The sequence below is a fragment of the Rhea pennata genome, chromosome Z (genome assembly GCF_028389875.1).
Source record: "Rhea pennata isolate bPtePen1 chromosome Z, bPtePen1.pri, whole genome shotgun sequence".
NCBI classification, from domain to species: Eukaryota; Metazoa; Chordata; class Aves; order Rheiformes; family Rheidae; genus Rhea; species Rhea pennata.
Genome location: NC_084702.1, coordinates 33173134 through 33188744, shown reverse-complemented (window position 1 = coordinate 33188744; position 15611 = coordinate 33173134). Strand labels below are relative to the sequence as shown.

At 38.2% G+C, this 15611-nt stretch overlaps 1 protein-coding gene across 6 annotated transcripts in view; it reads left to right on the top strand.

Moving 5' to 3' along the window:
* The window catches only part of SEMA4D (semaphorin 4D), a 107655-nt gene that overhangs the window by 76939 nt on the left and 15105 nt on the right, over window positions 1-15611 (top strand). For 3 of the 6 annotated variants that reach the window (XM_062600617.1, XM_062600615.1, XM_062600616.1), the window contains 9 exons: window positions 414-527; window positions 1870-2021; window positions 3740-3915; window positions 4023-4179; window positions 5863-6085; window positions 6518-6633; window positions 11322-11494; window positions 11835-11878; window positions 13026-15454. In XM_062600617.1, the coding sequence (XP_062456601.1) occupies window positions 414-527; window positions 1870-2021; window positions 3740-3915; window positions 4023-4179; window positions 5863-6085; window positions 6518-6633; window positions 11322-11494; window positions 11835-11878; window positions 13026-13942 (2072 nt within the window). In that variant the 3' untranslated portion in view covers window positions 13943-15454. Of the gene's footprint in view, window positions 1-413; window positions 528-1869; window positions 2022-3739; window positions 3916-4022; window positions 4180-5862; window positions 6086-6517; window positions 6634-11321; window positions 11495-11834; window positions 11879-13025; window positions 15455-15611 lie in introns of those variants that run through there. The other 3 variants (XR_009961304.1, XM_062600618.1, XM_062600619.1) reach the window with 3 other exon arrangements.

The window sequence follows — 15611 nt, the reverse complement described above, 5'->3', positions numbered from 1 at the left end:
ACGCTCATTGTATTGTCATCTAAATTCTTAAAAATTTATTTTCGGTAATGTTGGCATAGAGGAAGAGGAAAAGTAATTAGATTCCAAAACTTCTCTGGCATTTAAGTAATTTGCATTTTCATACGTAAACTGCAAGTTTAATATGTTAAATGTTAAAGTACCACAAGAACAGTGGTGCTGACTTTTGTTAGTTGTTTGTATTAGAGCAATAATAAACCAAGTATAAAGTGTTAGCTTTAAAAATGGCCAGCAGAGATATAAACATATAAGAATGTCTGGGGCAATTCAAAGGAAATCCTTGTTTATCTTTTCTTATGGGAAGTTTTAGCTAACTTATTCTCTTGAAATATTTATGTACTACTTTTGGTATTCAGTGTATAAGACAGTCTGAAATATTTGTTTTTGTGTTAAAGATGAGGAGCTTTATTCTGGGACTTCTTATAATTTCTTGGGAAGTGAACCTATTATTTCACGAAACTCTCATCAGAGTCCTTTGAGAACAGAATATGCAATACCTTGGCTTAATGGTAAGTGGGTGTGAGAACAGGCCAAAACAAATAATTTTTCCTTCTTCAAAGTTACAGTTTGAGACAAAAAATTTAAGCTTCTTATCAGAAGTAAGGGGTTGTTGCGCAGTACCTCAGAGATAATGGCTTTTATTTTATTGGCATACATTGACCTCTGAGTGTGCCTAGAAGAGATTTAATTTTGAAAATTCAGGACTTTTATCAGCAGTGACAGTGAAAACAGGTTAGAGACATACAGGCTTTGGCTTGATGTTAAAGGGCAGCAGTTTATTTTGCATTCACTCATTCATCTTAGCTGTATTAAGATATAGCTTGGCAATAAGCAGGAGAACTTTTTTTTGCCTAATATATATATTTTCAAATTGTGCTGAACATAGTTGGCAATTATCTCACTTCCTGAATTTCAAAATTTGCTCAGTTTCATGAATACTCAAAGGACTGTGATTTTCTACAAAAAAAAAAAAAAAAAGACAAAAAATCATGGAGTTAGCATGTTCCAAAAATTGCATTATGGCCAAAAAGCTACACCGTACTGAGTTTTGTAATATATTTTATAATGCTATTGCCATTTTTACTGTTCCAGTTAATAACATGGGTTTTAAGTGTCTGGCACTGTGTATGCCTACCTTGAGGAAATTTGATTTTTCAAGAGAAAAAGGAATTAAATCTTAAGTAAATTTTTATGTTCTGATTTTATTTATGACGGTTTGATGACAAGAATGTGATTACATGTATTTGAAAGCCAGCAGGATTTGGGAGTGTGGTTAGTTGCAGGGTGGGGGGTGGGGGTTCAGGACTGTGTAGACTCTCTAAAAGAATTGACTTAACCGCTAGATTTGCAGGTGTTGCTAGCTGGCCTACCCTAGTGAGTTATTGCTTGTAGGTCTCAGCTAATTCTGTCATCAAAGATGAATGAACCAGCATATACCATTTCCCCTCTCTAAGTTTGTATTTTTTTCTAGGGGGCATCTTGTTTTTTGGTTAGAAAGGGGAGAGACAGGCAAGGGAGGATACCTATTGAGACCTATCACAAAATCATTCTCGAGTGTAGACTGAAAAATATGAAGTAATGAGATATTAGAGCTCAGAGATCTCTCAGATCTCTAAGCTGGTTTGTGTTTCAGTGCAAATGTTTCACATAGTTTTTATCTCCAGTGTTTCTGGGTTTTAGCAGTGATATTGATGGGCTCAACAACAAACTGTGTAGGCAGGTCACCAACCGGACAGCAGTTAAATGCAATAGGAGGTTTGGAAGAAAGAAGGCTCCTAAAGAATTTTAGAGAGAATTAAATTTAAAGAATCATATTTAATATAAAAATCTTTTCTTTATTTGTATCTGTAGAGCCCAATTTTGTTTTTGCTGATGTGATTAGAGCAGATCAAAACAGCACAGATGGAGAAGATGACAAGATATACTTCTTTTTCACTGAAGTGTCTGTGGAGTATGAGTTTGTTGGAAAGCTGATGATTCCAAGAATAGCTAGAGTGTGTAAGGTGGGACAGTTCTGTTTCCTTTATTAACTCAAGTAGATGTTTCTAAGAGTAAAAACCACTAATTACTGTGGACTTTCTGTGTGCAGTTTAAATGGAAATGATCAAGTATATTCTTAGTGAATCAACAGTTTTAATCACTTCTTCATAACTCAAAGTCTAGTTGGCAGTTTGAGAGCAAATGCTTGTTTTAATGCTTGTTAAGTGTTGTGATTTCAGTACTTCTCATTAGTAAAGTAATAAATGATTATAATAACATAAAAATAATCACTTTATTTTTGTTTTGTTTTATTGGTTTTGCTATCGTAAGTTTTAAGTACAAACCTCTGAAAAAAAAGGGACTTTCATTGGAGCAGAATAGAAAGGATGTTTATCAAGAATTCAAGTTATTTGCAAGTAGCTGCAGACAAACAAAACTGCATTCCCTTGTTGACACAGCTTGTTCTTGACTGCAGTGTAGCAGATGGGACTTCCATCACGCTATCATAGCTACCATCACATCAAAAAAACAGTCACCAGCAGCCTGATTCTATCACACTTCGTGTTTAAACCTCAATATGTGAGGCTGAGTCAAGTACATACTCAGGAGTGTTAGTTAAAAATCTTCTGACGAAAGATTTTTTTCCAGCAGAAAGTATTGATTCAACAAAATCCTTTGAACTGGAATGTAACAATTTCCTTGTCTCCTCCCCCCCCCCCCCCAACAAGAAACTTATCTAGCTATTTCATTTTGATGAGGTTGAAATGTTTTATTTTGACTTTGCTGTTTTATATTTAAACATGAAAGTCAAAACATCAATAACAAGTTGGTGCCCTTGAGATTTCCATTAAATAAGCAGCTGGAGGCAGGTTTACATGGAGCTTATTAGTATGGCCCTCTGCCCACTAACAGCTTGTCCATGCTTTAAAGTGGGATATTGTAGAATATGAGAGTGTTTCATTGCTACTGTCTGTTTAAAACAAATTAATGGTAGGTTGCAAAGCTATAGGCATTTATATGTAGTTCTTTTTTGAAATTTTGCAGATTTCCCTCAGTATTTTGGATATAATATTGGATTACTAACAGGAAATATGTTTTTGTTCAAATATATCTGCTTTTGAAAAGAAGTAACACAGCTGCTGCTTGATAATCAAGTATTTTGAAACATTTGTAGTCAATGTATCTTATTTTTCTTTAAGCCTTGATCCAGCAAATGCTTAATAAAGGGGGTAACTGCTTGCAGGAGTAGACCATCACGTGAGTTTCTTTTGATGAAACTATGCAAGCTAAGTGCATATTGCAGCATCAGAATTTAAATTATTAGTGCTTACATGTCACAGAACTGATGCAATATTGTTTGCTTCTTTTAAGGGACAAGTATAGTACCTCTGTGCTTATTTTAATTTTTCTAATGAGCATACTTTTTTATGAACATTCAATTTGCCAGGCATTACTAAGGTGCGGTTCATGTATAAGTCTTATGTCTCATCTTACCTTCATGTGCTGAGAGAAATCATTATGTGTTATTTTTCTTAAATGAAAACATGTTCCTGTGGCTTCCTTACTTTTCTGCCTATGAATATGTATAATATTTCTTGATGTTGTTGTAGATTAAACATGAAAAAGTATTAGGGGTTCAGTATCCTATGTGTGTGTGCCAGTGGTTCTTGAATGAAATAAAAAAATGTTGTTTAATCCCTCTCTCTCCACAATGCACCCTTTTCTACTTTTCTCTCAAAAGAGGGACCAGGGAGGATTAAGGACTTTGCAGAAAAAATGGACTTCCTTTCTCAAGGCCAGACTGATTTGTACCATACCCGATAAGAATTTAATCTTCAATATTATCAATGATGTTTTTATTCTGAAGTCTCCAAGTCTGAAGGAACCAGTAATCTATGGAGTTTTTACTCCACAACTGTAAGTGTAATACAGCCTTTCTTGGATGAGTACTTTCATCTCTGTTCGTTGCTGCAACAAGTAATGAATACTGATGATATTTTTTTTCGTTCTTTCTATACTTTTAGTAATAATGTGGGTCTGTCAGCAGTGTGTGCATACAATCTGTCTACTGTAGAAGAAGTTTTCTCAAAAGGAAAATATATGCAGAGTGCTACAGTAGAACAGTCTCATACAAAGTGGGTACGCTACAATGGGGAAATTCCTAATCCTCGACCTGGGGCGGTAAGTTTGTATAACCTTGGATCTGATGGCTGATGTTTTGTAATGCTAAGGAGTGAAGAAACAAGAAAAAAAAAAGATAACCTAGCAATTATAACTATTGGTAATCTGAGTAATATTAGTTTCTATAATATTAGCTTGCCCTGATCTGAATACTTCTTTGCAAAGACCTCTGAAAAAAATTGCTTCAAGTGGTTTATCCTGAAGTTTCTATCTGGAAATCATCTGGATATTTGTTTTTTTATTTGTTTGTTTGGATTTTTTAAGTATTTGCAGTTTTCTTACTCTCTTTATTTTGTTACTAATTTTCTAGTGATGAAGTAGATGTTGGGAGGAGTGGCTAGTACACCTGAGGGCTGTGCTGCCATTCAGAGAGACCTGGACAGGCTGGAGAGCTGGGCAGAGAGGAACCTCATGAGGTTCAACAGGGGCAAGTGCAGGGTCCTGCATCTAGGGAAAAAATAACCCCATGCACCAGTACAAGCTGGGGGCTGACCTGCTGGAGAGCAGCTCTGCAGAGAAGGACCTGGCAGTGCTGGTGGATGACAAGTTGACCATGAGCCAGCAATATGCCCTTGTGGCCAGGAAGGCCAATGGTCTCCTGGGCTGCATTGGGAAGAGTGTTGCCAGCAGATGGAGGGAGGTGATCCTGCCCCTCTACTCAGCTCTGGGGAGGCCTCACCTTGAGTACTGTGTCCAGTTGTGGGCTCCCCAGTCTAAGAGAAACATGGAGCTACTGGAGAGAGTCCAGCGTAGGGCTATGAGGATGATCAGAGGGCTGGAACACCTGCTCTCTGAGGAACAGCTGCGAGAGCTGGGCCTCTTCAGCCTGGGGAAGAGTAGCCTGAGGGGTGATCTTATCAATGTGTACAAGTACTTGAAGGGAGAGTGTCAAGGGGATGGGGACAGACTCTTTTCAGTTGTCCCATGTGACAGGACGAGAGGAAATGGGCAAAAACTGAAGCACAGGAAGTTCCGCCTGAACGTGAGGGGGAATTTCTTCCCTGTGAGAGTGACAGAGCCGTGGAAGAGGTTGCCCAGAGCGATTGTGGAGTCTCCTTCTCTGGAGATCTTCAAGGCCTGCCTGGATGCAACCTTGTCTGACATGCTCTAGGTGACCCTGCTTGAGCAGGGAGGTTGGGCTAGATGATCTCCAGAGGTCCCTTCCAACCTTACTAATTCTAGGATTCTATGGTTAGTTTACCTTTGGTATCTGCAAAGACCAGGGAGCAAAAGTGCAGCAATCCTTGCGTTATCTTCCTAGTTTCAGAAGATTTATCCAATGTACTGGGCCATTTTCATATTTTTTTATTTTTTAAAAAAGCTTTTTTATGTTTCTGCACTCATTTGGTTGCTATTGCTGAGGAAGATGACAGTAAAAAGTAATTAAGAAGCGTGGGAGTCTGGGAGGATGATTTTCCTTAAATATATTTTGGGCCCCAACAGAAGAGTAGTCCTAAACTCAGAGACTAGTATTTTGTACAAGCTAACATGCTTCAAAAATGATTATGTTCCTGACAGAGTGGAATGAGAGAATTTAAGGGTATGCTTACTGGCCAAACCAATACACAGAAGAAAATACACACATACCTGTTGTTAATTGTCTTCATTATGTACAAGCAAATGCATAATTTGGGTCTTTTTTTTTTTTTTTTTTTTTTTTTTTTTTTTTTTTTTTTTTGCCAGTGTATAAACAACAAAGCTGGAGCATCAAGCTACATGAGTTCTTTGAACTTACCGGACAAAACATTGCAGTTTGTTAAAGATCATCCTCTAATGGATGATTCAGTGACCCCAATGGGAGACAGACCCCGCCTAGTAAAACGAGATGTAAAGTACACCCAGATTGTAGTAGACAGAGTCAGAGCACTCAGTGGTACCATACATGATGTTATGTTCATCAGTACAGGTGAGTTTTTTCAAAAGGCTGTGTTTTAATGATGCACTCATTATTTAGGATGAAATGTGCTGTGAGAGGAACCAGAGATTTCCATATTTCCAGTGCTTTTAAACCAGCAAGTATATTCTCTTTAAAGAGTGAGAGGCCGTGGAAGTAAGTGGAGAATCTTGCATGCTTTGAAGAACTACTGCAAGAAAGAGAACTGCAGAACTGCAAAAACTGCAGCAAAAACATAAAGTATTTCATTCGTTGTCCTGAAACAACATTTCTTGCTCAGTTGCTTTTGATGACAGATATAGTGGTTGCCATTGGCACAGAATTATGTGAAGTCATCTGTTAAGCAGCAGGCAGATTATCAAGAGAAATGATAGCAAGTGTGCAAATTTTTCTTGCCTTTTTATTACAAGACTCTTAGTGAAGTATATTGGTTTGTAATTTCAGATCAAGGAGCCCTGCACAAAGCTATCAGCTGTGAAAACGGAATGCATATTATTGAAGAAACACAGCTTTTCCCAAACTTTGAGCCAGTCCAAACTCTCTTGCTTTCATCCAAAAAAGTAAGTACTATAAGCATGCATCTCCTTTTGTTCTTCCACAAGACTTTAAGGATTTATATTTAACTTCGAAATGAAGAGAGACCATCACTATGAAAAACAACGAAGGCTGTATCTGTAACTTCTCACACTGCAGCAGTGGTGAATACTACCTGATAGGTAGCAGGTAGGTGGTAAGCTTCTGAAGCTCTAGCTGTGGGCAAGGTGGAGCAAGCACATGTGTGCTGATCTTTGCTCTGATCCGTAGTACAGAAGCTAAAAGCCATAACACGTTTGAAGGTACAAGTTTTTAGATGGGGGTAGTGTAAAAATCCTGACCCCTTGTGGTCATTACAAATCCATGAAGGAAAATTCTTGGGAATGTAATAGAATAGTGTATTTTTTCTGAGGAAATTAACCTACAAAGAGAGCAGTATGTCTAGCAGAAAGATTCGTTGTCTCAAATTGTATAGCTAATTGATTGATTTTGATTGTTTAAGTGCCACAGTTTCTTGGGTAGCTTTATCATAAGAGTGGGCACAGCAGTGTCACCATTGGTATCATGTGCCAGCTGGGATCTCTGATTACACTCTGCTTTCCAGATGGAATTCCAACTGCAGCCCCAACTGGAAAATACTTGCTTTGCTGCGGGCTCTAAACTCTGTGGTTGTTCTGCATTATTAAACAATTGCTGGGTTTAATCTCAGAGTGATTTTGTGATGGTGTACACACACAGGATGATCGCTGTGTATACTCTGAATGCTAGTTATTCTTCTGCTCCTAGTTAGTCAGACTTGTAGGTTCATAAATATCCGTGATAATATTGCCATAAACAATGGTTTTTAGCATCACACTCCTCAGTTGGTGAAACTTCTGGGCTTCTTGAGGAAAAAAGATATTTATTTATTTATTTATACTTTAAAGTGTCTGGTAGTGATACTGACATTCAGTGAGTACCTAGTGATCAATAATTGCTCTGCAGTTAGAGATTTAAGAATACTGCTAAAGTATCTCAAAAGCAGCATTTATTTTTGTGTGATTGTGTGCCAACATGATCAACTCTATGGAAAGGAATTCTGTGATTCTGTGAAGAGAGCTCTATGCTGCTGTATACTTAGTCCTCTCATGTTCACCATAGAACAAAATATCATGAGGACAGAGTATACTTTTGATAGGTAAATCAGCAGTGTGATACAGACTTCCATGTTCATGGATTTCAGTAAAAATGTGTTATCTGTATGCATTGCTATGTATGATGCAATTTTCAACCACTGTATGGTTGAAATTCTGAAAGTAAGTTTACTATACTTGAAAGATAGGATAGTTCTTCATTATTTTTTAATTTATTTAATGACATGAACATGTATTTAAGAAATAGTACTTCAAAAAGTAATGTGATGAACTCTTCCTTTTTTCCCTTCTACTGGGCAGTTAATAAACAGTTATATGGGATGTAATTTATATTACAACTTATATTAGTAAGTTTCTTAAATGTAAACATCCTGATATTCTTCAAGTGATTAACTTTATCACAAATACGGTTGAAATTTAACACACACAGTAATATTCTGTGTTTACTTATCAACAGCTACTTTGCTTATTTCTTTTAGTTGTCTTTTACAATATTTCTTAGTTTTCTTTTTCCCCAAATGTTACTTTGCTTTCTTTTAATTACATAGATTTTATTGTAAGTAGACGTGTATATTGGGCATTCAGCATCCGTGGCTTTTTTCTTTTTTGGTTTTGTCTTTTATATGATAGTATGATAGTACTTTGGCTTCTTTTCAAGCTTGTGTACAAGGACATAAAGGGCAAGGGATATATTAGCCTTATCAGTGAGAGAAAGGATGGTGAATGTTCACTTAATAATCTCTTATTATGTCTATATATATTTATAAATGCTTTCAGGCCTCCTCTGCTTCATCTGGAAAGAATACTTCCAATGCTTTACTTTGACTGGAGGTTTCAGCAGCTACCTTGTGATAGAAAATAATGATAGATCACCCTTATAATATCTATTTTAGTATCTATTCTCTTAATTATGGGTAAATCCCACAATCTTTCATATACTGGCTTAGCTATGGTCCCTTTATTTTTGGAAGGGATAGCTATTACAGCCTCATACCAAGTACACATCATTTAGCAGTTTCAGCACGCTCCTGATAAATGGAGATTAGTACAGAAATGATAGCACCAAATTTTTTATCTCTGAATCCAAGCACCAAGTCCTTGCTTACTGAAGTATAACCTCTAAAAGAGGGTAATATGAATGGAGCATAGGGACACAGAGGGAACAAGTTACCTTTTTACAGAGGAAGAGCTTTCAAAGCTTAGGGTTTAAACATAACACTAATTCCTGTAAGGCCCTGTGGATCAGTAGTATTGTATCTGGAGCAAATAAAAACCTCCATGTTGCCAGAATAATCTCTGCAGCTTATACCTGACACTGAAGCCAAGCAGTCTAGTATACTCCCCAAAAAGCTGAAATTCTGTTCAGTGAGGAGGTACCTGGAGGTTGAGCTGGGGTGCAGGAATCATTAATGTCATATTATTGTGGGTACCATCCAAGCTGGGGTTATTTCTCCTTCCCAACAAGAAAGCACATGAAAGCTTTCCTCTTATCCAGTAAGCAATTACAGGTAGTTACTAGTGAAGTCCTTCACAGAGCTGGTAAGTGAAGATGTTTAGTGGCATCTCAGAGTAGATCTGTTAAGCAGAATGGCCCTCTGGAGTAAGAACCCCTTCTGAACATCATCTGGCTGCAGTAGTGTCTGGGCCCTACCCTGTGCCTTTCCCTGGTTTCAAGGGTGGTAGTCAGATGAGCCTGCAGTCGATCCTAGTAAACTCCTGTTTGGCTGAAGGATTTGTTTGAATTTTTGAAATTGTCTCCTCAGCTCTCCTTATGCTTTCTGAACTCCCTGGACGTAGTGGCTCTACACAGTTGGTCCTACACAGAGACTTCGCAACCCATGCACAGCATTGCCTGGTCAGCTTGTATGTTAGCTGTCAGAGCCTAGAGAGCTGGATGGCTCTCAGCAGATCGGAGGAAGTTTTCTGACAGAGTGGACAGCTAAAGGTAGCCAAGTTAGATCTTGTGATCAAAGACCACATTTGAGTGTATGTCACTGACAGCTGGTTCTGTTTCAAAAGGATTCCTTTCAAAGGAATTCTCCTTTCAAAACCCATCTTCCAGTAGTGCCAGCGTTTTCTTTCCTGATACAGTTATGTCTTGCTATGTTTTCTAGTGTCCAGAGTTCCTTGAAAGTCTTCTGCACGCTTCAGTGGGTTGAGGGACCCAACCTGAATTGTGCTACAGCCTCTCGAGGCAAGTTACTGTTAGTCTGAATGCTTTGCTCATTAGTGTACTCTTAAGCAGACTTGCTGGTGGTCATTGTATTAAAGGAAAAAAAAAGCTGCTCTGAGTTCTTATAGCAATACTTTTCCTTTATGGAAAAGTTATGGTGAGCTCCAGAACGTAAATTCAGTCCTAAAACAGGCTATTAGTTATTTTCCTGAAACTGTTCTTGACTGTTCAGGACTGGAAGTCTGCACCTTGAGTGTGAGATGTTTTAAGAATCTTACTTTTTACTAGCAAGCTTTTGGGGGATATCTGCCCATCACTCGGTGACCATATTCATCTTGCCAAAGAGTCAAGCCACCTCACTGCAAAGATGACCACTGAGTGCATTTCTGCATACTGAGATCTGTATGGCTGCCGCCCAGGAAAAGCCACTCGGTGCTTTGATCCGACTTATTTGCCATGCCAACTGCTGGAGAATACTGGTAAATTCACTCAGTATTCTACTCAGGATAAAATCAATCCACTGCCAAGGTGGAATGTGCTTTTTGGCTTTGTACACATAGCCTCTCAAAAATACTAGAGGATAGGTCGTTGATGTTCTGGGGTTGCAGTGTGAGGGTCTTTCCTGAGGCTTTGCATAATAAAGAACAAATTTGCAGTATACCTTGAGCTGCCAGTTTCTATAGACTCTGAGAGAGATGAGAGAAATATGCAGCTGCCTACCTTTTATGGCAAGGATGCTCAGAGTGAGCCCGGTCTTTTCCAGAAGTGCATAGAGTGAGACTTGTTTGTAAAAGGATCCCCAGTGGTTGTAGGTCAGGCAGTCATTCCGTTTATCTCCGCTTTGGCTAGGCATTATGCCAGTGTCCTCAGTATTCTTCCTTAGAAGGCCGGCAATTTTGTTCGAATATTGTAAAGCTGACACTGGTGGGGCCATGGAGGATTAACTGGTTGAGCCGAAGGCAGTAAGGCTGCTTTGGGTACTGGGGAGCAGCAGTAGGTTGTAAATACAGAAAGCCTTTCCTTTTCAGACATGTCAGCACACACACATCCCTCCTCATGCAAAGATTGTCAGTGCATTCGTATTTTTGGAAAAATACAATAAAGCCATGTTTAGATGTTTACTTTCCTTTCTCGTAGAATGTAGCTATTTCAATTTTGTGTTCTTTTTATTTTTTTCCCATTTCCTGTATCGCCAGCTATTTTCAAGATCAGTTTCCTTTCCTTTCTAAAATATAGGCTAACCAAAACAAATGACTATTCCCCTCAAGTTGCAGTTTTTACAGACATATGGCTGTATCTTTTGTGTTTGTTTACTTTTAATCATTTTTTAATTACTTGATGAATTTAACATGATCTACTGATGATTAGCTCTATTTCTTTTCTTTTTTTCTTTTTTTTTTTTCTTTAGGGCAAAAGATACCTCTATGCTGGTTCAAATTCTGGGGTGGTTCAGTCTCCTGTGGCATTCTGCGACAAGTATACCACTTGTGTGGACTGTGTTTTAGCCAGGGATCCCTACTGTGCTTGGAAACCCCTTGAAGCTTCCTGTGTTGAAATTCTTAAAGAAAGTGAAATTGAAAGGTAATGGCAACTTTTGTTTACCTGCAATTAGAATTAAAAAAAAAAAGTTCTCATTGGTACTGTATATGTTCACTTACTAGGTCATGTAATACTGAAACATCCACAAACCTTTTGAAAAGTGATTTTATCGCTGCAATATTGTGTCAGTCTTGCTCCTTACTGGTAACTGGGATTTTTTTTAACATAATGGTTTCAAATACACACCTTTTCCTATCCATTAATTTGCATCTTTCAAAAATGTCTGTTTACACTATTTAGATAAGATAAGCCTCATTTAGTGTAAGAGGCTGGGGAGGCTGTAGGAAGTAAGATTTGAAGTTGTCTTGACATCTTTTTACAGGAGCTGGATTCAGAACATAAGTGGAGATGCTTCTTCTTGTTCTGGTAAGTTAGGGCCTTTGAAAAGCCATTTCCCATTTCTGAGTGGAATAGCGAAAGGGTTCTGTTTCATTTAGCTTGCTTTTCTGTGTTTATCTTGATATGTGTTTGTTTTACTAGGTGCGAAATTCTGCTTTTTGATATTTGAGTATCTGTACAGCCTGCATATCATCTTAAAATGCCTGTATTTGCATAAACTGCAGTGTGCAGTGCACAAACTTCTGAAATGAAACGGGGCACCTCAACAGCGCCTTGTGAATGAAAGCAGTATTTACCATAAGTACTCCTAGTACAGAGGCCTGTGTCTTTATGATATATCATTTGCAATTCTGCTGTTAGCCTTGTAGCCTTAAGTGCTTGATGATTGTTGTTGGATCAGATGAAATGATCCCGAGCAAAGCTGTTTTTATGTTGAAGTGAAGGGGGCTGATGGGGTTAAGAACATCATACAGAGCAGCTGAAACCCCCTCCAGTGTGCTTTAAGGGGAATAATCACAAATCCTTTTTTTCTATAGTATATATTGCTGCCACCAGATCAAGGAGGTCTTAAAAAGTAGTAGTGTTGCAGGAGATTTGTATTGGAGTAAACAAAGCTTTTTAGTTTGCTTTACTCTGTATTATTAATCCAAGCATAGCTTAGGTCATCATAGGAGGTTTTTTGTGCTTGTTAGTTACTTTGTTAAGTTATCTTGCTGTATTCTAGGTGTGCTGTAGGTGCTGATATTTTTAGAAGAGAGTTTGAGTTGCGAATGGCATTCTAAGTAGCTGCACTTTATTCAGTTTCCTTTTGGATAGTTTATCATTACTGATCTACTTAAAATGCCCTAATTGCCTGTAAACTGATACCAAATTCAGCATCTTGTTTCAAACAATGATTCGTCATGAGACAAGGTCTCATCCTATTTCTCTAGAAGTAGAGGCTGTTTTAAGTTTGGGGTATCCTATCTCTTAGTCTCTTTTGACATCTTCCTATACAGATGTAGTTTAGGATTTCATTTAGGTTCTTGCATGCTGTCCTCTTGGTCTTGTGAGGTAATTGTAATGCTGTAACCTTTATGTTTCCATTATGACTGGCACAGTCTCATGAAACTGTACGGATTAGTGCAAACAAAAGTCGTTGCTGATACTTTGCAAATTTATTTTGATGTTCCAGATAAAGTAAGAGAGAATTCTCTACAGCATACATTCAAGCATGGGAGCACAGCAGAACTCAAATGTTCTCAAAAGTCCAATCTGGCACAGGTAGTTTGGAAGTTCAAGGATGACGTACTGAAAGTGGAGAGCCCCAAATACCGTCTGCTGGAAAAGGCGCTGCTCATCTTCAATTTATCAGAGGGAGACAGCGGCGTTTATCAGTGTTTGTCAGAAGAAAAAGTGAAGAATAAGAAATTTTCTCAAGTGCTGGCTAAGCACGTTTTGGAACTGAAAAAAATCCAGCATACTACAGTGGGGCCAACTGTGGCAGCTGCGGCGACAGAAGGTAATAGCGATGTACCAAAAGTGTCAGCTGTATCAACTGAAAGGTCTCCTACTCAGACCTCGACCACTCAGAGTATGCCAGTAACAACAGCAAGGATAATAACAAAGCCAATTGGCCCTGTGCTAACAAGTGCAGCCTCCAACTCGGAGATCTTCAATTTGATTCCTGATGCAGTCCCAGAAAAGACAATGTTCCTAAAGTCAAATGATAACTTCCTTTTAATGTTCCTCTTTTTGTTCTTTTTCATTCTCTTCTTGTGTCTGCTCTCCTACAACTGTTACAAAGGGTATTTGCCAGGCCAGTGCTTGAAATTCCGCTCTGTTATGTTGCTTGGTAAGAAAAAAACAAAGTCAGATTTTTCTGATTGCGAGCAAAGCGTGAAAGAAACCCTGGTGGAGCAAGGTAGCATCAGCCACCAGAACGGGGAGCAGCCGAAGCCGGCCCACGATACCGGGTATGAGACCGAGCCGGACTGCGGGAATGGCCAGGTCCAACCCAGCGATCCGCAGGCCTCACGAGAAGTCAAGGACAAACCTTTCGATGTCAAGTGTGAACTAAAATACGCCGACTCGGACGCAGAGGGTGATTGAAGGCGACCATCTTCCGACTTAATAACAAAATCAACTGTGGTCCTTGCAGCTAACTATTAAGCTGAGCGAGCGTGGGTGTGACAGCTGAGCCAGAGAAGGTTATATGTGCTTAAGCTATTCAGCAAGCCAATTTCCTTGCAAATCTCAGCAGATTAGAAAAGCGATGTTTTTGTCTGCAGATCATAGCATCTTGTATTGTACCGTCGTCTTTTTTTTTTTTTCTTTAAATGGCCAGTTTCAGATCCCCATTTGTTTGTTCCCAAGACTTTTTTTTTCCCCCAGAGTGCTTCACTCTGGCGAATAGTTACTCATTCTTTGACCCGATTCTTCCACTGAATGAAAGTAACTTTCTAATTCAGTTGGCTTTAAAAAGTACTTCAGTCTGCACGTATTTTAGCTGCCGTTAAAAAGAATATCTAGTTTCATTTTAATTCCAAATTGGAAATTAAAGTTTAGTTTATCAGATTGGTAAATTATAGACTTTTGTCCAGATTGGGACATTTTTTTTTCTTCGCTTCTAGTGGTTATTTTTAGTTTGTGTGTTGGCATACTAGGTCTCTTTTAGTTAGTTATATATTTTTTTAACTGCTTTTAAAGTGTTTCTTAGATTTTAATGCATAAGGGGATAGGTTTGGCTTGATTTATGTAAGACTCAGGGATAATATTGTTTAAAGGCTTTTTTTCTTTGAGGCTTTTTAGAAATTTAGGTACAATAATAATAATTGGTTCAAAATATTTGGACTGGAGTAAGTGGGGGAGGAAAGGAATCAGAGATATATTTTTTTTTTCTTCTTCTTCTTCCTTAATCAGCAAGGTGGACATAATCACATTTTGTCTTCTATACAGAACTGGATATTTTGAGGTTTTTTTGTTTAGTTTTTTTAATGAAACGGTACAGGCAAGCAGCTGTCACGTAGCTACGACACCCAAGAGAGGGTTTTGCACTGTGGAAGCGAAGCAGGAGTTGAGAAGAATTCACTACGATAATTCAATTAGTAACTTGCTGGAATGGACTGTTAGGATACAGCCTGATAAGAAAACATTGCAGTTGGGTTTTTTGTTTTTTCTCTTTTTCCAGATTCAGAAATAACTCGGCTTCTTTTTGTGACAAATCTTTGCGACGTCACCCTTTCTGGATGACATCTACCAATCTCCTATGCAACTGGAGTCTGAAACTGGAGCTGCTCAAACAATCAGTCACTCAAACTGTTCATGTGAATCATGCCTGCAAAAGTGAAAATGTGCATTTGTTCTAAGCCTGGTTCACAGCAGCACTGTTTGTCTGTAAAAGCATTTTGTGCGGTACAGTCCTGAAGAATTGTTCCTCTCACTGCATCTTTTCTGTAAATATTACTAGAAGTAGAGTATGTTTTAACAGTAAATAGCAGTATGCCTGGGCTGCTTTTCTATGTTGGAAGTTTCATGCAACCATAACTTTTGACCATCTTAGTGCAAACAGTTTATAAGATTCAGTTTGGTTTTATTTTTCTATTTTTAATTATGTAAATATAAAATGACAGAATAAATATTAAAATAAATTATATTATATCTCGGCTTTTATGAAACTGGACACAGTGGAACCGCTTTCCCTATTGTAAATCGTAATATTCCTTGTGGTTTTCTTTAAGGGGAAAAATGAAAACTTCTGTAATTAATTTGAAATAGGTTC